This window comes from Moschus berezovskii, chromosome 1, assembly GCF_049115385.1.
Source record: "Moschus berezovskii isolate FMDL1 chromosome 1, NW_MosBer_1.0, whole genome shotgun sequence".
NCBI lineage: Eukaryota > Metazoa > Chordata > Mammalia > Artiodactyla > Moschidae > Moschus > Moschus berezovskii.
In genome coordinates, this window is record NC_142460.1 from 154,628,208 (window position 1) to 154,651,963 (window position 23,756).

Here is a 23,756-nt window from a genome sequence, read left to right on the forward strand (position 1 = left end):
TGGATGTGAGAGTTGGACTGTGAAGAAAGCTGATCGCCGAAGAATCGATGCTTTTGAACTGTGGTGTTGGAGAAGACTCTTGAGAGTCCCTTATACTGCAAGGAGATCCAACCAGTCCATTCTAAACGAGATCAATCATGGATGTTCATTGGAGGGCCTGATGCTAAAGCTGAAACTGCAATACTTTGGCCACCTCATGCGACGAGTTGACTCACTGGAAAAGATTCTGATGCTGGGAAAGGTTGAGGGCGGGAGGAGAAGGGGACGACGGAGAATGAGGTGGCTGGATGGCATCGCCGACTGTGTGGACATGAGTTTGAGTGTACTCTGGGAGTTGGTGATGGACAGGGAGGCCTGGCGTGCTATGATTCATGGGGTCGCGGAGAGTCGGACACGACTGAGCGACTGAACTGAACTGAACTGATACATACTGAAAACCACCACTGTTAGATCCTTTTTCTGTATCTAAATTAAATACTTTTGCTCAAGAATAGGATTTGAATACTTTTGAAGAATTTTAGTGACATTTTGTTTCCACGATATAGTATCTTGCACTTAACACTAAACCAAAAGTAAACTCTGTTTATCCTCAACTCCTATTATGTCTTTTACTCATTTCATATTAATTTGGGATATTCTGAAGAAAATACTCCCTTTCCTTCTTCAGTGTGGATTGGGAGGGATGATAAATCAGCCTGGTTTCAGCTGGACAAATGAAATAGTTTAAAAGACATTCTGAGGTGTCTGCAAGTGCCTGAAAAGTGAAAAATCAAGGAAACTGTGGACTCTTATCAGCACCCAGAGATATAGCTGAATGTTTGAGTCTGTGTGAGTATGAGTGCGTGTTTGCGAGTGTTTGTTCTCTGAGTATCTGGTCACAGGATGAAGGTTGGTGGGGAGAGATCAGGGGTATTAGAAGATTAAGGTATGTAAAGTCCTGAATGCAGTATTGATAATCTCAACGACTCAATAAAGAAACAAAATAATGAAAACATGTTGGGGAATCTTTGTGATGGGTCCTTTCAAGGTTACACAACAGGTTGGCCATGGAGTCAGGACCAGGAGTTCAGGTTTCCCCAAAGACTGGATTCCAAGACCAGTGCTGTCTCCAGTGAAATGCTCCAACTCTGAGATGCCAGGCACTTTGGTAAAAGGTGTGGTTGTTGCAGTGGGGAACCCTGTATAATGTCTATGGAGGCAGGATGAGGCTATTACCTAAGAAAAAGGAAAAAGAATTGGACATCCTATGGAAACATTGATTAACTGCCTTTCTTTTCTACCTCAATATGAATGACAGAAAAACGCTAGCCTAGTTCTCAGGATTCCCCAGGGATTTTTATGGGTAAGAGTGATGAGGCATATTTTAAGTATGTACATTGTGACTTGCATACTCTGTTTTTGCACAGAGTCTTAAAAAACATCCCTAATCTTAGTTTTCTACTATCTAGTTTGGTAATCCCACTTGTTTAAAAATTGAATGTGAAGGTTTTGGTGTTTTTTTTTGTCATTTTTAGGTTATAATGACCAGTTTCCCGTGAGAATAAAACCAGTCCCCCAGACCTTCCCTCTCTGTATTGTAAATGCTGTGCTGTTTGGTAAATGGTCAGAGAGGTTCAGAGGTTGTGCCTCTGAGGCTTTTCTTGGAGTTCAGGTTCAACCAAAGGGGCTGAAAAATGAGGCAAAGCAGTAAGTGTCTGATTGCTAAGGACTCTGGGTCCCTAGAATACAGTTTTTGTGCATGTGGGCTCAGTTGCTTCAGTCACGTACGACTCTTTGTGACCCTATGAACTGTAGTCCACCAGGCTCCCACACTCCCTCCATGGGATGCTCCAGGCACGAATACTGGAATGGGTTGCCATTTCCTCCTCCAGGTTATCTTCCCAATCCAGGGATCAAACCTGTGTCTCCTGCATCTCCTGCATTGCAGGCGGATTCTCAGGCAAGTGATGAATCTGATGAATCTCTATGTTTTGACTGAGAGACCCACGCTTATTTAAACTAAATACCATTGCTCTGGTTATAGGAAGAGGTTTAGGGATGGATGCATGACTCAAATAGTCCAGTGAGTTTTATCAGGACTTTTTTCTTCTACAGATATCAGAAAAGTTTGGCAAGTTTCCCTAGCTGAAAGATGGCCTATGCCTGGAAATAAGATCCATCACTGCTCTCCTATGAGGGCAGGCTGCCTGAGAAGCACACCAACTGACAGGAAAGCAGGTGTGAGAAGAGGGCAGAAAAAGGTAGAGTCTTGATCCTATCCCTTGATCCAGCTGTGCCTGAAACCTGCCCTGGCCTCATATCCTAGCTACACAAGCCAAGGCCCTATTGTCTTAAAGTTGTTCAAGTCAGATGTTTTCACTTAAATAGATCCTTTACTTACATTATTCCATTAGCCTTGTTATTTCTATTCTATAGTTAAGGAAACTGAGACTCTGAAAGTTTAAGTGCTTTGCTCAAGCTAACACCGCTGGGAAGTGATGCGACCTGGATTGGGATGTTCTGATTCTATAGTTAATGTTGTTCCCAAAGACTGCTGCAGCCTCAGTGAGTATGGCTAACTGAGCTGGTCAAGCAGCCCTTGATGTCATCAAGGGCACAGGCACTGGCTATCTCGTTTTACTAGCTCCTGGGCTGACCGATGACATTAGACATCCAGGCTGGTGCACTCAGGGTCAGACAAGCTAATCTTGGTTTTTGGACCCCACGCTGCATGCCTGGCAGCTCTGGGAATCCCTTTTTATTCAGGCTTCCCAACCTGCAGAAACTGCTAACTGGACTGGAGCGGACCTGGCCGACTTCCAGGTAGCCTGGCTACTGCTGAGAAGACAAGGATTCTGCAAACAGAATACCCCAGGTAGATGCACTCAGCTGTGAGGTGCTGAGGCTCCTAACTCCACTTTCTGAAGCTTAGGAAAAAAGAGCAGAAGCTGTTCACAAGTGAGATAACAGTATCTTTAATATTTAAGCAACAAAACATGCAGGTCAATACTCAATGCATGTACAATAAGACAGAACAACAACAAAAATTACAAACCATACTGTAACTACATGGAGGCTTTCAAACAATTCAGTGTTGATAGAGAACATGCTAATTAAAGAGCCACACCTCAGGGCCTCAGAACTGACCAGGACTTTGCACTGGTGGGAGGGAGAATTGATTGTGCCACGGCCTTCAACTCAAACCCTGAGGACTCTGAACAATCTCCATGTCTTACATTGCTCAGTTTTCTCTCTCCCAACCCCTGCTTTTTTGGTGTGCATGCATTTGCTGATTTTATTACTAAAAAAAAATTTTTTTTTACAGTAGGTCTTTTTGGTTATCTATTTTAAACATAGCAGTGTGTACAAGTCAATCCCAAACTCCCAGTCTATCCCTCCCTCAACCCTGCCCCTCTGGTAACCATAAATTATTTCTCTAAGCCTATGAGTCTGTTTTTGTTTTGTAAATAAGTTCATTTGTATCATTTTTTAAGATTTCACATACAAGTGATATCATATGATATTTGTCTTTCTCTGACTTGCTTCACTTAGTATGGTCATGTCTAGGTCCATCCTGATTTTATTTGTCCATTCTTTATCCCATCTTAGAGTTTCATGAGTACTGATTTGGTCTTTAAACACTGCTGGATCAGTGAGAGGGCTTCTCCAGTGGCTCAGTGGTAAAGACTCTGCCTGCAATGCAGGAGACTTGAGTTTGATCCCTGGGTTGGGAAGATTCCCTGGAAAAGGGAATGGCAACCCACTCCAGTATTCTTGCCTGGAGAATCCCATGGACAGAGGAGTCTGGGGAGGCTACAGTCCATGGGACTGCAAAGAGTCAGACACGACTGAAGCAAATGAGCACGCACACATGCATGTCTCAGTGAGTAAGGTCTCTGGGTTGACTATTTGGGTTCTTGGTGAACATGATTCCTCTCTGTTTAGTGGGCCATGGTCTGGAGTTCCCCTGAACATAGTCTTTCGATCCTGAAGACCCCTATGAATATTCCTTGTTTCCTTGGAAGCCACTTTCATATGCACTATTGGCTTGAGGACTTCCTCCCCGACCCCCTCAAATAATAACCCACTGGTCAGATTCCCTCAGTGGAAGTGCCACTGCCTGACTAGGTAGTTTTGAGAGATTACCCTTACCACAGTTCCCGGGGGGGCCTGTTCTGGCTCTGGTGCTGGGACGGGTTGCTGGTGGCCTAGAGGAAAGAGGTTAGGCTTTTGGCAGCAGTGACACAAATGCAGGGAAAGTGGGTCGCTGCAGAGAGTTCTTGAACATCTAATGGTCCAACCAGTGGAGGTGAATTCAGTGAAGGGACAGCAAGTAAGTGCTACCCTCAACTCTCAGCGGCCTGTAGGCTTGTGAGTGTGGCCACATGTCACTGGGAAGCATTACATTCAGGCTCATCACATTTCAAAATAGAACTAGTTTCAACTCACTTCCTAGGACCCGCTGTGTCCCATTATTTGGTTTTTACATGGATTACACTGATTCTATCATCCATAACCAGAGTCCAGGAGACCTCAAAGGGAAAGAAATAGGATCAGTGAGCATTTCATGAAATTCAGACTTCAATGTGATTTTACCAAGTACAATACAGACAACATCAAAGCAATTATTTTTTCGTTTTCTTCTATTCATGTGCAGGGGTGAGGCTAATTCACAGAGACAGTGTATCATTTCACTAATACATTATTTATTCTAACTATATTTAGAATACCAAATATATTTAGATTACAAAAAAAAAAATAAAAAGGAAAAAGAAAAAATCCTTTTCTTGTTCCTCCAGAGACTCTTTCTGGCCTGTGACAGAAAGAGGACATGCAGTGGGGAGTCCAGCAGATGTTAGCAGAGGTGGAAATGTTGGTTTCCTCCAAGTGAAATCACTTTGGCCCAAGTAATGTTAAAGATCACAGTGTAAGAAAACTCAGATAATGAATTGCAGATATGATAAATATTTTCCCCTTTCCCTAGCTCTTCTTCAATCAGTGTTTATTAGTAGCCAAGTAAGGGCTGGGGGTGGGAGGGGAGGCAAAAATGAAATAGCAGAAAATGATGTCTTTTGATTGACTCATTGTTTCCTTTCAGAATTGTTCTGGGAGATGAGTTGGGAAATAGATTATCAATGGGCTGTCGGCTAGAAGGAGGACGGACATTTTGCCTAAGTGATCTAAGTGATTGATAGGAATTCAAACCATATTCTATCATCAGATTAAAAAGGTTATGTCAAAAAAAAAGAAATAAGAGGACTGGAAGATGTGGGCTCTGGCCTCTAATGCTATAGGATAACTCAGCTGTTTTGTGATGGAACATTTAGAGACAGAGACATGTAGCCAAGACCATCTGACCTCACCACAGGGGAAACCAAGGCTTTCTAACTTCCAACTGTGAGTCAAAAGCTATGGGAAATCAAGAATTCCTTGTTTTGGGGTGAGATCTCATTGAGAGGTTTCTTCTGCCCCTGCCCGGGTGACCTGTGGGGGGGCTACACATAGTCGTACTTGGAAGGATGAGACTGTCCCTCATCCTCTGTGCGGGCACCCCCATCATATATCTTCTTGTTTCTGGTGTTGGACTCAAAGCCAGTGCTGGCTTTGAAGCCTCCAGGCCTGTAGGCAACGTTGTGGCCTGAGGCGTGGTAAGAGACGGCTTTGTAGCTGAAAGAAAAAGAAACACTCTATGACCAACTAGAGATGTATTTGGTAGCAGGACAAATTACCCATTTTCTCTAGGATGTCTGACTTAGCACTGAAAGTCCAGTGTCCCAGGAAATCCTTAGTCCTAGGTAAACTGAGACAGTTGCTGTTTTGGTCTTCGGGACACTGGCTTTTCAGGCTCTGCAGTGGAGCAGAATTTCTTGCTTTGTATTACAGTTGGGGGTTAGTGATCAGTGAGTTCCATCTGTTCATCAATTCAGATGAAGCTGAACCAGCAACAATGTTCAGGGGACCATGGTTATGCCAAAGAATCATATAATTTGTAAGCTGATCCGTATGTATAAGCAACCCACCTCTGCTAATCTGCTCAGCGTGTCGATGAGGTAACAGAGGCTCAGAGAAGGCCGATGACTGGCTAGAGGTCACAGGACTGGTAAGCAGGAGAACCAGATGGAGTCAGGTCTCCCAATCCCAGTCTCAGTGAGAGAAGTACAATAGGTATTCTCAGCAGCAGTGTTACTAATGTTTTGAAACTGAAAATCTTTGTTGTAGGGGCCTGTCCTGTGCTTTTCAGGATGTTTAGCAGTATCCCTGGCCTCCACCCACCAGATTTCAGCATCACTCGACGCTCCACTCCAGAGCTGTAACAATCGAGTCTTTAGATGTTGCCAAATATCTCCTGGGGACCAGGGCAAGGGTAGGGGGTGGGGAGAGGTGGGGAGGTGGGTACAATCGCTCCCAGCTGAGAATCATCAAGTTATAGAATACTGGAGTTGGGGGATAGCCTAGAGGGCTGTTTCGTTTTCCCTTCAATAGCATCACTTCTAAATCTTCTCAGGCTGACATATTCCTGTTCTGTTCTTTAGACTTCCCCATAAAAGATAAGGTTCATGATCTTTTCATCAGTAGCATTCCTCTGTATACATATGCTGATCGTTCTGGCTGCAAATGATATGTTAAAATGGACTTGGATCAAATGTCTGATTACATTGGGATGGGGAGACTCACTTGGTTTCCTCAGGGGCCAGACCCCGGCAAGCGATGCACATCAGCACACCCCCAATCAGCGTGAGGCCTCCAGCGACCCACCCCACGAACAGAGCCGCACCAAAGGTGTACCTGGGTGGGGAGACAGTGGCTGTGAATGTGGCTGACTCAACTGCCCAGGCTCTACCCTGTGAACCTGGCCATGCTCATCCTCTCCGTCCCCACTTTCGGATTCCACACCTACTCCAGCCTGCCCCTGAACACACAGTCCTTTGGGTCACAGTCAACTGAATCAGGTGCTCTGAGATCAGAATTGGAACTGAAGCTATTCAGCAAAACACTTGTGAGATTCTTACGCCCCTAACATCACTCAGGCATAGAATTCACTGTGAGTCTCTAATTTCAGGGAAACACCTCAGAAAAATTCTACTTCTTCCCTTTTGGCAAAGGGAAGTGTCTTGAAGGTTTGGTAAGAGACGTTAGAGTGATATGGGATCAGTCTCAAGTTATTATTTCAGAAGGAATTTTGGTCTCTTGAGTTCCTACTGTGGACCAAGAAACTTTTATCATCTCTAACTCAAGTAACCCTGGTAACCATCCATGCCAGTAGGAGCATGGATGCTGTTTTTTGAAAGATCTAATGTGAAGAGGGGAGAAGGCAATGGCAACCCACTCCAGTTTGCCTGGAAAATCCCCTGGGCGGAGAAGCCTGGTAGACTGCAGTCCATGGGGTCGCGAAGAGTCGGACACAACTGAGCGACTTCTCTTTCACTTTTCATTTTCATGCATTGGAGAAGGAAATGGCAACCCACTCCGGTGTTCTTGCCTGGAGAATCCCAGGGACGGTGGAGCCTGGTGGGCTGCCATCTATGGGGTCGCACTGAGTCAGACACGACTGAAGCGACTTAGCAGCAGCAGCAGCAATGTGAAGAAACCATTCATTTCTTCATTCATTTCTTTACTTACTTGGCCAACAAGTATTTACTGATCTCCTACAATGTGCCTCCTACTGCCTGGCACTGGAACAGAGGCGTGAACAAGACAGATACAGACCACACCCTCATGGTGCTTCTGTTCCAGGCCACACTGAATTCTAACCGATGGAGGTCTGACTGTAAAACTGGTGATCTTCCCCCTTGTCAGTTACATCTAAACAGGATTATCTGAGGACAAAAATCTCTCGAGTTGCCTGTCCAAGAGACATGGGCAGGTTCTAAGGAGATAATGTAAGAGAGCAATGGTGGGCATGAGCCCTGGATCCCCGGTAGTGGGTGATTTTCCAGGCAGGGACACTGACACTAGGCATCCAGACACTGCAGACAAGGTGGGCTTTTCTAAGTAGGGTGACCAACCATCCTGATTTGCCCATGACAGAGAAGTTTCCTAGGATCTGGGCCTATCAGTGCTAAAACTGGGTAAGTCCATGGAAAACAGTGACAGACTTTATTGCTTGGGTTCCAAACTCACTGCGGACAGTGACTGCAGCCATGAAATTAAAAGATGCTTTCTCCTTGGAAGAAAAGCTATGACAAACCTAGACAGTGTATAAAAAGCAGAGACGTCACCTCGCTGACAAAGGTCTGTATAGTCAAGGCCATGGTTTTTCCAGTAGTCGTGTACAGCTGTGAGAGTTGGACCATAAAGAAGGTTGAGTGCCTAAGAATTGATGCTTTTGAATTGTGGTGCTGGAGAAGACTCTTGAGGGTCCATTGGGAAGCAAGGAGATCAAACCAATTCCTAAAGGGAATCAACCCTGAATGTTCATTGGAAGGACTGATGTTGAAGCTGAAGTTCCAGTACTTTGGCCACCTGATGGAAAGAGCTGATTGGTTGGAAAAGACCTTGATGCTGGGAAAGATTGAAGGCAGGAGGCGAAGTGGGTGACAGAGGATGAGGTGGTTGGATGGCATCACCAACTCAATGGACTTGAGTTTGAGCAAGCTCTGGGAGATGGTGAAGGACAGGGAAGCCTGGCAAGCTGCAGTCCATGGGGTCGCAGAGAGTCAGATATGACTTAGTGACTGAACACCAGCAACCACCTGGGGAAACCAGGATGAGTTGATCAGCATGCTTCTTAGTTGTCCTTCTAGTCAAGAGACCATGGGAGGACTGTAAAGGAGGATGAGGGCCCCTTATGGGGATCATATCTTTCCCATTCTTAAAACAATGAGGGAACACACATGGTGAATGGAGTTCCAGGGAGCCAGAGAGTAATGCATTTATCACATGCTCACACTCATCTGTCTTCCATGATGGTGCTGCTGGAGAAATACCAAGCGTATCCACTCCAGAGATGATGGGTCACTTAGGTGTAATATTTACATGGTTCTCCTAGAAAAAGATCTTTCTCCTTCAGGAATTTGCTGCTGCTTCTTGCTATGAAATATACTCCTTTGAAGTGGCTAAATGAATACAGGTGTTGGAATTCCTCTTGCATCTTTGAAAAGTTCTACTCTGCTTGCGACATCAAATTACAGTGAGGTTTCGTCTCCCTCTGCTAGGCTGTGACCCCCATGAGAACGAGGACTCTGTTGTTATTCCAAGAACTCAGAATGATTCCTGGCCCACAGCAGGTGTTTGATACGTTTGTAGAATGAATGAGTTAATGAATGAGAGAAAGAGCAGCCATACAAGGAAGAAACATCACTTTTTCACCTATATTGCACCTCACTCATTTCTGTTCTAGCTTTTCCCTGCCCCTAGCTGGGTTCCTGTCACTGACTGGAGATGTGGGGTGATGCTCATTTACATGCTTGGGTTAACAGTGCCTGTTTCATTGCCACCACAATGGGGCCTGTGTAAGAGTGTTAGATAAATACTGTGAACTGTCGCTGTATTTCAATGGAAATGTCAGATCAGCCTCAAGTCATATCACCAAGGATATTTCACTGAAATGAAGTTTATGAATTTACAGATCATTGTTGATTTATGATATGGCATGGTTGCCGCTGATAAATTTTTGCTATTTCAGGCGCTGACAGTCACATTAGGCATATGTGCTTAATCGGATTTTTACAACAATGTTCACTGAGAAATACTGAGTCTAGATTAGGAGGTTACCTGGTCTGAACGGTCTGCACCATCCCCCCCATGCTGGTGTACATGCTAGCTGTGGACATCCAGAAGTTAGTAACCAGCATGTTGGCGAACACAGACACTCCAGCGATCGCACAGAGACCTACAAGCAAAGAACAAGAAGACTCAGCTTTAAAAGGATCACATTGTTTGTGAGGCAGTGTATGCTTACATGAGTTTAGATGAGCAGGTTGCAGAATATTCCATTCCTATAACAGAATGGTCATTTCAAGCACTGATTACTGAATTCTCACTATGAGTTGGGCTATCTCTTATTTCTACTTGTGGTGTGGGCAGAAAGAGATTTTTCATCTCAGGACAAGGGGTCAATAGTACAAATATTAATATTTGGGGCCTGGTCCTTTGACGATGTCGAGGGCTCTTCCCTTAAAATCATTTTGTAAACTCTCAACAAAATAATGCCTTTAGGGATAGAGTCATGTGACCACCTTAGAGTTGAGAATCTCCTATATGAGGTGAGGCTGGCAGCTAAGAAGGACCTTAGCACTCGTGGTAATTCTGTAGGGTGTAATCGAGGCTTAATCTCAGATCTTGAAGCCCAGTGTGTAAAGCTCTTACCCATGTTCAGACTATGCTCAGTAGGGAGAAGCTGTTTTCTCTGCCAGAATTATTTTGCTTTGATATTCCCAGATGTGCATCTGAGAGAGGGATCCCCAGGCTCCTTGTTTACCTGCGATGATGAACATGATCCCGGAGGTGAGTGTCATTTTGGCTTTGGCGGAGTCATCCATGTTGCCAATACGGATGCACTTTAGGGCAAAGATGGCCACCAGGAGGCTGATGACACTCAGGACGATGCCCACGATCATTAGGGCTCGCACTGCCTGCAGCATGGCTGTAGGACAAGGGGCAGGACATAAGCAGACAGATAAGACCACCTCAGCCAGATTGATTAGGCTCTGGTTTAATACAACAGAGAAACTACAACCAACCAATACCAAACTTCAGAGAAGCAGAAAGTCCAGAAACTGTGAACCTTGTCATTCTTAGGAGACACGAAATTGTGGAAAGTGCAAAACCATCACTTACACTCCCCTGATTGATGAAAAACATGCACACAGATGTCTATAGAATGAGAAAACTATGGACTGTTGGAGCTGGGAGGATCAAGGGAATTTAGCTAATAAGAATATTAATTATTAATATTTCATCTCCTCATTTTAAAACCTGATAATCTGGGATCCACGAAGGGGAAATGGCTTGATTAAGGTGACGTTGAAGATTATTGATAGAAAAAAATTATTTATAGAGCTTATAGTAAAACTGGGTTGCTTTATCGTCCAATTCAAACATCTTTCTTCTCTAGTCTTTTCACAAGGGCTCAGTGCTTCATAGAGTTGTGTATACTTCCAGAAAACTCAATTTAATTTATAACCTGTAATGATGCAAAGTCTTTCGATGATATACCAAAGACACTGTATCATTGCCTCTTCCCAAAGGGACTATTAAGGTCATGGTGAGCTGTATTTGGGGCCTATATAAAAAGATGATTATATCAATCTCAGGTCTTTCAACACAACCACAGTTTATCAGCAGTTCCCCTCAATGGAAGTTCTTTGTCCTTTGGGGACTCTCTTGCAGTGACCTCCCCTCCAGATACTCCTAAAGTGGTTTCTAGTGCCTCCTTAAAGTGCAGTGAGTCTTAGCAACAGGTCTTTACTGAGTGAATCCCCCCTCTGATGACTAGACATAGGGATGACAATAATTAACAGGTCTCTGCCCTCATGGAGCTTATGCCAAAGTGGGGAAAGATGGTCGTCAAACATGCCCACTACAAGCATAATGAACTTTACAAAAGGAAGACAAATGAGTTCTTGTGTCTTCTAGAGGTAGAGGCCACTAGGGTGGGCAATTCTCGTGGAACAGAACTGAAGAACCACATGAAGCAAAGCAGAAAGCTCTGTCCTATCCAAGTTGTCATAGCCAATTGCTACTTTTAATTGAAAGCTATTAGAGAATTTTCAGACATTAAAAAACTGAATCCATATTTTAAAAACCCTACAATGTAGGTAATATTATTTAAAGAAATTGAAACTCAGAGATTAAATAACCTGCCCAGACACAAATATCAAAGGAAAAGCAGAGCTGGGGGGCAAACCTGGAGCTGTCTCAAAATAGTTATTTTCCCATCACAGTACATTGCTCTGAGGTGCTTTATCCTGGAAAAACAGGCAGAGTTCTGGCTGCCAGCAAAGTACAGGGTTCTGCAAACTCCTAATAGAAGGTATCCTTCAAACTTGGAGACTCGGCCATAAAATGTCATCCTCCGAAATGGATGCTAAGAGTGTATAAAGGAATATTCTCCAAAAGTCATCTCAGGGAATTACCTGCCCCAGGAGAGTATTTATAAATGTGACTCTCAAGACAAGGAAGCCATGGGAGAAATTCTTTTCAATCTCTTTGCAAAGATTTCCATCTCAAATATGGCCAATATCCATGGAACTGCCTGCTTATTCACTCTAAAATGTGTATCATAAAGCAATTTGTCATGATGGGAGAATTGGCAATCAATGAAAGATACTGAAAAGAGGAGAGGTAGATCATGCAGAATTCGTTTAAGAGCCTTCTGCTGTGTCTGAGGAATGGAGCCCTGGGAACTTTCTCACCAGGTAGCGAGACGATGGAAACCAGATACTCTGGTTCTACGCCATCGACCTCCATTCCTTTGATTCTTCTCCCTAAGAAAACTTATGACTTTAACTTTGCTTCCTTGCTGGGAAAAGATTTCTACAGGCATCCATCATCAATCTTGGTCCTGTTAACAACCATATTCCCAGGGTAAATGTGTTGGTTTACAGTGTGGATCAATCCTCTAGGATCTGACCATTCACTCCTGGGAGAACTGATGAACATTGGCATCCTGGGCTTGCACCTTTCTGATGCTAGTGGCATGGTGACCTCGGGAAGCTGAAAAGAACTCATGAGGGTTTAAGAATGGCCTTTGGATCTACTTCTTAAGAGGGCTCTAGCATGTTACCCCTGGTGGCTCAGAGGTTAAAGCGTCTGCCTCCAATGCGGGAGACCCGGGTTCGATCCCTGGGTCGGGAAGATCCCCTGGAGAAGGAAATGGTAACCCACTCCAGTATTCTTGCCTGGAGAATCCCATGGACGGAGAAGCCTGGTAGGCTACAGTCCACGGGGTCGCAAAGAGTCGGACACGACTGAGCGACTGAACGGAACGGAACGGAGCATGTTACCCCTGTTTTCCAATGCCTTGCCCAGTGGCTTTGTTGGCCTCACACATACTGGGAACAAACACCCTATCCATTCCCTCACTGGCAAATGCAAGCATGTGTCATCTCTGCGTGCATTCATTTACACCTTTGTGTATTCACTCAGCATGTTGGTATACTCTCATAGCCATATGCTAACAGATTCATGCACTCATCCATGAATTCATTCATTTATTCATCAAGAATTTTTTAAGCCCAAATTCTCCGCCAAGCTCTTTCCCAGGTGCTGTATGAGGAATAAAGTTTCATGAGAAATAATCGCTGTCTTTAAGCAGTTTACAACCTGGGAAGATTATATTTACATTGGAAATACTGAACCTTAAATGTCTTTTCACCTTGGAAGTACCTTGGCTAACAAATCATAATAGAACCACTTTCTGACATCACTCCTTGTGTGGTTCTAGTTCTCTTTCACACACACACACACACACACACACACACACACACACAATTAAGCTTCAAAACTGTGGTTCAAGAAGGTTAGTTTAGGAGAGGACATTTGTGGGGAATCCCCAGACTTCAGGAAATACCCTTAGGGCTCTTCTGTTTTTGAATGTTGCTACCAGAAAACCGGACATATGAGAGGAGGAAGAGACTTTGACTTTCCTTCTATCTTGTCCCCATGGGCCTTTTATGAACTTCAAATATACTCAGAAGCCTATTTGAAGTTGTAACAACTGCTCTCGTTCTGCTATCTTAAGCCTTAAGCCATTCAGAGAACAACATCTTTTTTCCATTTTGGGAAGCACCTGGCAAGGCATTTGGTTAAAACAACCAAAACTAAATCAACCAACCAACCAACGAACTAAACAATATTAACAAAGTAGAATAAAGAATGTCCTTTCCTCATTCTATGAACATTATATTTATCCTGAGCAGGGATGGGGTCACTGAATCTCTTTCAATTGAGTGGTTCTAGTATTTAGTATTGAAAATGTATCACATATGTGCTGTGATTCTGGCTGTGGCTGAGATATGTGGTCTACCCTGGCCTTGTTGGACTAGAAGGGATGGTGATGCCAGCTGGTGGGAGGTATTAATAAAAGCTCTGGTCTTGCCTGATGTGGACAACAGATGCTGCTCTGTGTGCCACAGGAGCCGTTGTGTACTGGAGCCCCAATCAGACTGTTTTGACCAGCCTTTGCCATGGGCTCTCAGATGTCCTCTTGCCTCTGCTGGGTCAGGTTAAGGTCAGCAATAAGACCTTATTTCTTTTCTGCCTGCTCTTGATTTTTGGATTTCTGATCAACACTGGTACCTGCTTTGAATCAGATCCACTGTGACTTTGAGCTTCTTTTTATATCTAGAATCTCCTTCCATGGATAGGATTAGCTTACTCCTATCATTTTCTTTTAGCCTGTGGTTGGACAAAGACAACCCTGTTTTGTATTTTGTGGAATCACTATCAGAGCCAAAACTCTGAACCTGGACGGATGAATTAAGCTCTTCCTTGCTTTGGAGAACCCTTGGGGAGGGGTTCTTCTGAGGGTGGGGGCTGTGATGGGGGCAGTTGCCAGAGTGAAGGACAATGTTCTCTACTACTCACTGCTAGATTCCCTATGCTTAGTAATGACCATGGAGGTGCATGGTGGTGACTAGAACTTCCTTTCCATCTGGAAGACTCTACCATCCAGGATTCTAATCCTTCTCCTTAGATACATAACCAGATAAATGGCTCCCAAAGGAGGTACATTCCTCTTTTAGCTACTCTGTGTCTTATTTGATATTCTGAGCAAGAGGCACAGGCTTATCAGCTGATAACAGGTGAGTCAACCGGCTCTATAGACTGATTCCCTGCACTAAAGGTGTGACTACAGCATTCTTTCCAATGAACAAAGACATATTATCAGAACTGAAGGGTGGGAAGGATTCAGAGCTGACAGAAGCAAACAGAAAAATGGGAACTGAATGTTCCTTCCCTGTTGCTATATATCTTATTCTCCCAAAGTAGCTATGAACTGACAGGCAAGGTGTCTTTGGACATGGTTCCCAATCCTGGCTGTACCTTAGCATCTTCTGGGGAAACTTAGATAAATATTTATGCTTTGCCCTGATCCTTAGGAACTTTCATTTAATTGTTCAGACATAAAACTGCAAGGAATAATCTGGGAAAAAAGCCCTCAAGAGGGTTTAGGAGGAGGTGCTCAAAATGGGGAGTTGAGAGGAAAGAGTTTCTAGTAGCTGATATCACTGAGTTGGCTGGAGGGTGGATGTGGGGCTGATGAGACAGCAAGTCACCAAGTGCCAAAGCCTGGACACGGAGTCTTTGTTGGGGTGGGGAGGGGAGATGACTCATATCTTCATGCACAGCTTGGCCTCAGATTGGAGGCAGGTAGGTCTGGTGGAGGAGTCCAAAGAGGGGGATCCCAAAGAGGGAAGTCTGAGGCCAGACCTTAGAGAAAAGGCCTTCAGAACAAGGTGGGAGGGCCTCGATTCTCCAGAGATCCTGGGGAACCCATATGGAGGTCTATGCATCTCATGAGATCCCACAGACTTCATGATACCAAGTGAGTGCCATTAGGCAAGTCTTTTAACCTCGCAGAAGCCAAGTCTCCCCAACTCTGGAGTGGGATAGAGTGATTTCTTACAAAGAAATGTGAAGATCAGATGCTGCTTGGTCCCAGCATAGAACTAAGTCAGGATCTGTAAGATTCAGTTTCTTCCCCTTCCCTAAAAAGAAGCTATTTTTCCATAGAGAACAAAGTAGTAGTTCCCAGTGGGGACTGACGAGGGGTAATACAGGGGCGGAGGAGTGGAGGGTGTAAATAGGCTACAGGGACGTAGGCACAGCATGAGGAGTGTAGCCAGCACTCAGCAATAACTGTAAGTGGAGAGTAATCTTTAAAAACTGTATAAAAATTAATTAGAAATGAGACAATTAAAAGAAGTAGTTATCTCTCTCAACTCTACATGGCTGTGGCTTGTACTAGCCATGTACAAACCTGAATCCTTTCATTTGAAAAAATACAGTTGAGGATTTGAAAAAGCCACGTGTGAGAGAGCGTAAAGGGCAGGAGAGGAAGAAGATTTGAGAAGAGGAGGAAGAAGAGAAAGGCCTGGGCCAACATTGGGAGGAGATCAGGAAAAGTGGGCTTAGGATCTGGTGGGCAATGAGCAGGCTGATGCAGTGTAGGTGGGTTCTGTCCTATTGCCTTTTTCAACTCTAAGGTGGGCTCCAACTACGTAACTCTGACCATGTATGTTCCCACAAAGAAATGATGCCCCACCACTGACCAATTCATGCTAGGGTGTGATGCCCCTGCTATCAAATTAACAACCTTGGGACTTCTTTGGTGGTCCTAAGACTAGCATGGAGCTAAGACTCCATGCTCCCAATGTAGGGGCCCAGGTTCGATCCCTGGTCAGGAATTAGATATTGTATATTCTACATTTGGAATTAGATACCAATTTTCAATGAAGATTGATGATCCCAGGTGCTTCCCAGGTGGTACAAGTGGTAAAGAACTTGCCTGCCAATGCAGGAGACATAAAAGACATGGGTTCGATCCTGGGTCCAGAAGATCCCCTGGAGAAGGGAATGGCAACCTACTCCAATATTCTTGCCTGGAGAATCCTATGGACAGAGGAACCTGGGGGGTTACAGTCCATAGGGTTCCAAAGAGTCAGACATGAGTGAAGTGACTTAGCACACGTTTCTCCAGCATGTGTGTTGCAACTAAGAGTTTGCATGCTGCAACTAAAGATCCTGCAAGCTGCAGTGAAGACTGAAGATTTCAAGTACCTCAGCTAAGACCCAGTGCAGCCAAGTAAATAAATAAACATTAAAAAAAACCCCATAGTAACAACCTCTACAACCACAAGCTGAGGAGGCATCCTGATTCCTGGGTCTACATAGCTTTGAGAATCAAGAAGTCAGAGCAACAGCCTCCTTTTACACTCAAGGTACAGGTTCTCTTGAGCTTTGTAGATGTGTTCTCAGTTCTCTGTGGAATCTCCTTCAGATGTGCCATAATGTGTACACATCAGATGTTTGCCCACATACTTAAAAAATGACATTTGTACTAAAACATGTCTCTTTTTTGAAGAAAGGGAAAGCAGCTTAACCCAAATCCAAGAGGTTCCTCTGGATCTCATTTCAATTTTGCAACTAACTTATACTAGCTCTACCTTTCAGGGCCAATTTCTTCCACTGACATTGAGGAAAGACAAGCTGGTTTCACAGCATCAGGAGCGCTAGACTTCATGTGAAACGTTAGCTAGTAGTAAGAAGAAATAAACAAGATAGCTCCTTTCGAAAGGATACATAAGAGCAGTTTCATATTTTTTTTCTTATGGATTTTGGATTTTGTGAAACTGTTCTCTGGTTAAATATGGTTTCCTTAAATACCCCCATTGCTGTGTGTGTCAATATGATTGACAGGTTGATGGGAAACTCCCTAGCTCTCCAGTGGCTGTTGTTTTTGCACATTGAGGTGGTAAAGGGGAAATGCAGTCAGTTGCGTGAAAAAAATCAAGAACTTCAATGCCTGCGACGGTGCTGAGAATCAGTGAAGAGCTCAGAACACAGGGGGATGGGGGGGGAGTGGAAAGGAGATAAAAAGGACCCTAAATAAATCTTTACTTTAGATATTTAGATTCATAAAAGGCATCTGATTTTGGAGAAAGAAAAAAACCTGGAAGATCAACATCCTAACTGAGAGCTTTGGGTGGTGTAGACATGACAGTAATGATATAATGATGCCAAGAGCCAGATCTTGTAGAGACTTTTCAAAAGATCCAGTGGTTAAGACTCAGCACTTTAAATGAAAGCAGGGAGAGTTCAATCTTTGGTTGGGCAACTAAGATCTCTGGATGCCACAAGGTAAGGCCAAAAAAAATAAAAAGAGCCAGATCTTGTAAATGGGTCACAGAGCACGTTTACACAAATGCCTTCCTGTGAGGCACTGCAGACCTAGAGAAAGCCAGGTCAAGAGATGTAGGCCAAGCTATGCCCTGGATCCCAACTCATCTGCTTCTAACCACAGGATCCTGCTACAGCAGCAAATTCAGTCCAAATATTTGCAAACATGTTATAGAAAACATCACTTGACTCTGATACCATCATGGAGGCCAGAAACATGAGTTTGCCAGGCTTTTGCCTCCTCTCCATCCTGTCCATTGACAGCCCTTTGCTTTTTCCTGCCACAGTCTCCATGGAGGGGAAATGGGAATTAGTATTTTTATAAGTATCTTTATACTTAATATTCTTGATTGTGCATTGTTAATGAAATTACTATCAATGGGTCAGAGTGCCAGTGCACCCTCTATTCTTATGTGCTCAAGCCTAGACCAATCCTTTCAACTGTAAGGAAGCCCCTTCTAGCTGGAACGAGTGTGGGCAGGGAAAAGACACAACTTGGAAGTCTTTCAGTCTGTGTTCATAGCCTACTTCTGCCATCCTCTATTCATGGGAACTTGGGCAGGTTACCTTGCCACGCTCTCTCAGCCTCAGCTTTTACTTTTGTAAAAATAAAGCTAATACATATTTCTTTGTATTACTGGAGAGTTTATGTGCAGTCCAATAAACCATAGCTGTTTTTATTTCTGGGCACTGTCTTTGGAGAATTGCATGCTACATTGGTTGTTTGGAATCCAGTGCAGAGAATCCTGGGCTATAAAGTATACAGCACTGGTAATATACAGGTAAACAGTCCTGGTACCACCACCATTTACCTCATTCATCTCTCTGTAGGTATAGTACAGCTAGATGAATGGAATTAAGTTATCCTATGGCTGTCAGTTCCAACTAAACGTGATACATTTTTATCAGGTAAATGAAAAGTGAGATTTTTGCAAGTAAAGAGAAAAGAAGAATTGAATAATTGGTAATGGTGATTATGATGATTAAAGCATTAAAATGGTATGGGTCTCATGCCTTTATAGCACTTAACGGCTTCCTTGTCTGCAGGAGGATAATATTCCTCCCTGAGTTCCAGGTCAAAATTAAGCTCTCTGCAACCTTCAGTTTTTACCTCCAGGCATTCCTCCCAGCTCCTCTGCTTCAGGTGTCTCTTCCCAAGGCCCTTTAAGTGTTTCTGGTGGCTGCATCCCCTCTAGGTGCTGGGTCCTGGCTGGTTCATGTTAATCCTTTCAACCCCCTTGGGAGCCCCATAAATATCTACAAGCCAACTTCTGGCCTCCTCTCTGGCTTCATTACCTTACGATCCTACCCGAAGCTTTTGAGTTTTTTCCCTAGTCTTTTCCTCCTAGTTATTTCCCTCCCTTCCCTTGTCTCAGTCAGTCAGCCACATCTTAAGTCATCAAACAAATAATTGTATTTCAGGATGCCAGTTTGCACTGTAGTCACTCCGGCTGCACTGAAGACTGGCTACTCTTAAATCCACACTCTTCTCCATGGCCACACGTGATTAGTGATTTAAAGTATCTCTTTTCCCACAAACTCAGTCCCAGGAAGTGGCTTTCCTGGCTTTTGGTGGGATGCAGTTCTGACGCAGACAGGCAGGGCAGGGGTTCCCTCTGTGCAGGGAGAAGCATGGGCTGGGGGCAGCGGGCTGGTAAGAGATGGGTCATGGAAGGAAGGTGAGTGACGCTGGAGGTGAGTGTCAGGCTGTCACATCTGCACCTAGCTAAGCTAAGAGTGAGGGGCTATGGAAGGTGTTTGGGCCTTGAAATATCCAGGGAGAGGAGGGTAGAGAACTGGAAGCTGGTGACTGAAAGATTCTGCCTGACTTTCTGCCATAGAAAAGAGCAAACATTCTAAGGAATAAAGGATAGAAACTGGAATGCGAGAGGTTAAGAAAGAGGAGGGAGGGATGGGAGAAAAACTTTGTCTTTTTGTTTGATCCTCAGTGAGCTAGGGAGAGAGAGAACTTGACAGCACTCCGAATCAGGAAGGTTTTCCAGGAAAAGATGATATAAGCGTGAGGAGAAAAGATGAAAGAGGCAAGAAGGGGAGGGGCTGATCAGCAGGGGTGGCCACACAAGAGGGTGCAGGGCCCTCAGAGCCCTGGTGGAGAGGCTGGTCTTGGACAGGTGGGAGGGAGGGAATTTTGTTCTGCAGAGTAGACTGTTGATGGGTGATGAGGCGAGATTCTGAGAGGACTTAGGGATGATGGGATCCCTCAGTAGAGCAGGAAAAACAATGAGGGTGGTAGCAATGAGATCTGACCAAGTTGGAGAGTGGGGCTATTCGGGATCTTCATGTGTGGAAAGATACAGAATGAGCCAGAGATTGATAATGTGTGATGGGGTCCTGGGAAGAGGTAATTGAGCTGAAGTCATGGAATGTCATGCCTTAATTTTGAATACAAGGTCATTCTTACTCTTTTATTTAATAGTTAAAATTGGGTGTAGTTAGCAACTCAACAGTCCATGGTCTTGCATCTCCTCCCTTCTGATCTTTGCCCTGTAGCATCAGCCACTCTCTGGGGCTTCCTTCCCTCTAGCCAAGCTCGCTTACTGCTTTAAGCAGATCTCAGTCAGTGATCACTTTGTTTCACAATACAAGTGGCTTCTAAAGATGGAATAAACACCCCAGTTCTACTCTGACACCTACTTTCTATTTCTTTCTGCAAATGGAGATAACTTATTGAGTTGTTTTTCACAATTCAATTTCAAGGGCTTCACAGGCTTTGCAGTTTCCTGAAAATTTATCCTCATCTACCTGTCCATGAGGTATTTGTTTCAGAGAGGCAAAACTTAGCCCTGTTTTCCTTTCTTCAACAAACTCACATCAGGGCCACTCCTTGGGGCCACTGATTAGTCTAACCTTTTATTTCTTTCTTTGTTTTTTTTTTTTTAAATCAAGTAGAGGCCCCATAATATCTAGAATGCAAAGTTCCTATGATTCCTATTTGAACTAATTATCTATTAGAAACAAGGATTTAGCTGATATCATCTCCAGGGGTGAAAGGATGTCATTTATAATTATATTTATATTATGAGATTATTATAATTATTATAGTTCTGTGATTATATCTTGATATGCATTGTTTTTTAAGAGTGCACACCAGAACCTCTCAACACAAATGCAGAGAAAGGATATTTATAATTTAAAGGCGATATGTACTTTCTGTCACCGACTGAGACTCTGCCTTCTCAAAGGAAAAATTAACCAAATTGATAATGAAATTATATTAACTCCTGATAAACTTTTTCCATGGTAAGAAAATATTCACCATCCTACCTAGCCCCAGGTATGTGCAGGCAAGAGCAAGTCACACGCACATACCTGCACACGATTACTTTTCTCCTTGAGAAACATTGTCTCTTTTAGTATCAGGAGCCTGCCCTCACCATAACCCCCTTGTTCTCTTGACCCGCTTCCTCATTGGTGATTCCTTTGAATGTAAAATCTTGGATGCCCTCCCTTAGGTCTACATAGCCCTTTTTGACACGGGGTCAACTTCTCCTCTTACACCTCCGATGGGAGCCAGTGCTGTGAGGGTCCTGCCCTGCGCCCAACTCTGAGGTCCCTCCTGGCTGCGGTGAAAGCAGCAGCCGACTCCCGGCCTCACCTGTGCCCACGCCTACCTGGCAGGCCCAGGATGGTGAGGTAGGGCCGGCACTCGGTGAAACCCGAGCTCTGCTGCACGCAACTGCGCCAGAGCCCTTCGTACTGGAACACGGCGGTGACCGGGTTGTCGTATAGGTCCTGGGTGCTCCACATGTCCATCTCCGTGGCAACGATGCAGCCGGCCAGGCCCAGGATGGACAGCAGGAAGCCCACCACCTGGCATGTGGTGGTGGACATGGCCCGGCTCTCCGTCCTCCCGCCCAGCTGCCGCCTTCGTCCTGCCGCGCTCCCGGGGAGCTGCTCTGATCAGATGGTTTTCCTCGGCCCTCTGTGTTTGTTCACAGTGTTTTCCTTAGATAGTTCAGTTTCACTCATAGTTCAAGGACACTATTTTTTCATTTGTTAGGGAAGCAGCCCCAAGAGGCACTTGTCTGGGGAGCGGCACAGGCCCGGTTGGTTTGAGGGCGCGGCAGTCTGAGTGGACCCTCGCCCCGCCCCGGCTCGGGGTCTGCCCCCAGGGAAGACGCGCAGCTAAGACTCGCGTCCCTCCACCCCCGACCACACACACAAGCCTTCCCTGAGGCCCTGTTCATCATGGGAAACCAGTTCGACTGACCTCACTTAAAAAACATGGCCCCAGAAATTTTCGTCTCACATCAGACATTTTCTCTTCACAACTCGTAAACCACCGTTACACTGACATCTTTCCATTTTGATCTTACAGAAATGGGTCAGTTCAGTTCAGTTCAGTCGCTCAGTCGTGTCCGACTCTCTGCGACCCCATGAATCACAGCACTCCAGGCCTCCCTGTCCATCACCAACTCCCGGAGTTCACCCAGATTCATGTCCATAGAGTCGGTGATGCCATCCAGCCATCTCATTCTCTGTCGTCCCCTTCTCCTCCCGCCCCCAACCTTTCCCAGCATCAGAGTCTTTTCCAGTGAGTCAACTTGTCGCATGAGGTGGCCAAAGTATTGCAGTTTCAGCTTTAGCATCAGTCCTTCCAATGAACACCCAGGATTGATCTCCTTTAGAATGGACTGGTTGGATCTCCTTGCAGTACAAGGGACTCTCAAGAGTCTTCTCTAGCACAGAAATGGGTAGAGCAGGTATTAATTATTCCCCACCCATAGTTTTGGAGGGAGGGGGTGGTGAGTCAAGCAAGGTACAAAGGGGTTAAGGTAATTGCCCCCGTGCCTTGCACCATAGCTGCTTAATTTAAAAGATGGCAAAGGTGAAAGTCCCATCTCAACTTCTAGTCTGGGACTCTTTCTCTGTTTCCATATGGAGTGACTGGGGCAGGCAGAGTTGTCCCCACTCTTGAGAACAGGCGGCCATATTCTACAGCTATACTCTGGGTCTGCAGGATCTGGGATGGGAAGAAGCAGGGCGTTGTGTTGACAGACATCTCACCCTCTCACTCTTGCTGCAGGAACCATGTGAAGACCATGCGGCAAGCAGACCCAGAAGTTCCACAAAAGGCCATGAGGAGGATACAGGCAGGCTGGACCAGAGACCCTGACCTGGTTACTGAGAGGCCTCGCATCTACTCCTGACCCTGTCCCTAACATGCTGTGTGCTGGGTGATTGGGGCAAATGGCTCCACTTATGCGGGTCACGGCGTTTTTATCTGTAACATGGACAGGGTAAGCCGAAACACTTCAGAACCCTTTCAGGTGTCATACACTGTTCTCTTCTACATTTTGCAAAAGAATCTTTACTACAGTTGGTCAAAATGTCAGGAATTATAGAATCACCAAAACAGAGACTTGGCCAGCGATCAGCCAGTGTGTTTTGTCTACATAATTTGATTTTAGAATTACAGTAGAGAATTGATGGACCTGCTACTTCCTGTGGGTGGTATGTGTCTGGCGTCTGAATTCAGACACATTTTAGCGAGATGTTCCTTGACTCTGGATGTCAAAGCCCTGATACACGCCCACACACACCTGTACCCCAATCTCTAGCCTATACACGTTCTCCAGGAAACAAGCCTGTGCATCTGGACATTTCAATGTTATCTTGGGTGCACCCAGTCACCACTCCCATGGCTTTATTCCCAGGAAACACAGAAAGCAAATATGCAAGGTCTCCCCTCTGATTTGAATGGAGCCAACACTCCCCTCAACCACACACCTTGCTTTAGGTTCTGTGATCAGGGTTTGCATGGTAAGAAGAATGAGCTAGAAAACCCCAAAGAAGAGAGTAGGCAAGAGTTATACGACTTAGGTGAAGTCCTGTTGGTGGCTCTGTAACTCCTGAACTGAGCTATAAGGCCAAGTCTAAAAGGTGGGGAGGGAGCAGCTAGAAGAAGTGAC

General features: G+C 44.8%; 1 protein-coding gene across 1 annotated transcript; it reads right to left on the reverse strand.

The window, feature by feature from the left end:
- Nucleotides 1-4,980: 4,980 nt before the first annotated feature.
- On the reverse strand, nucleotides 4,981-21,836 carry CLDN18 (claudin 18). The gene is made up of 5 exons (XM_055413203.2): nucleotides 21,456-21,836; nucleotides 10,400-10,564; nucleotides 9,694-9,811; nucleotides 6,655-6,765; nucleotides 4,981-5,646 (listed from the first exon to the last, which is right to left on the reverse strand). The coding sequence occupies exons 1-5, from the start codon at nucleotides 21,673-21,675 to the stop codon at nucleotides 5,475-5,477; spliced, it is 786 nt and encodes a 261-aa protein (XP_055269178.1). The 5' UTR covers nucleotides 21,676-21,836; the 3' UTR covers nucleotides 4,981-5,474.
- Between the last annotated feature and the right edge of the window lie 1,920 nt (nucleotides 21,837-23,756).

Coding starts and splice junctions, on each gene's coding strand:
- CLDN18 (XM_055413203.2), bottom strand. CDS start 21,675: ATGTCCACCACCACATGCCAGGTGGTGGGCTTCCTGCTGTCCATCCTG. Junction 10,565..21,455: donor CACCATCCTGGGCCTGCCAG/GTAGGCGTGGGC, acceptor CTTGTCCTACAG/CCATGCTGCAGGCAGTGCGA. Junction 9,812..10,399: donor GATCATGTTCATCATCGCAG/GTAAACAAGGAG, acceptor CTTTGCTTGTAG/GTCTCTGTGCGATCGCTGGA.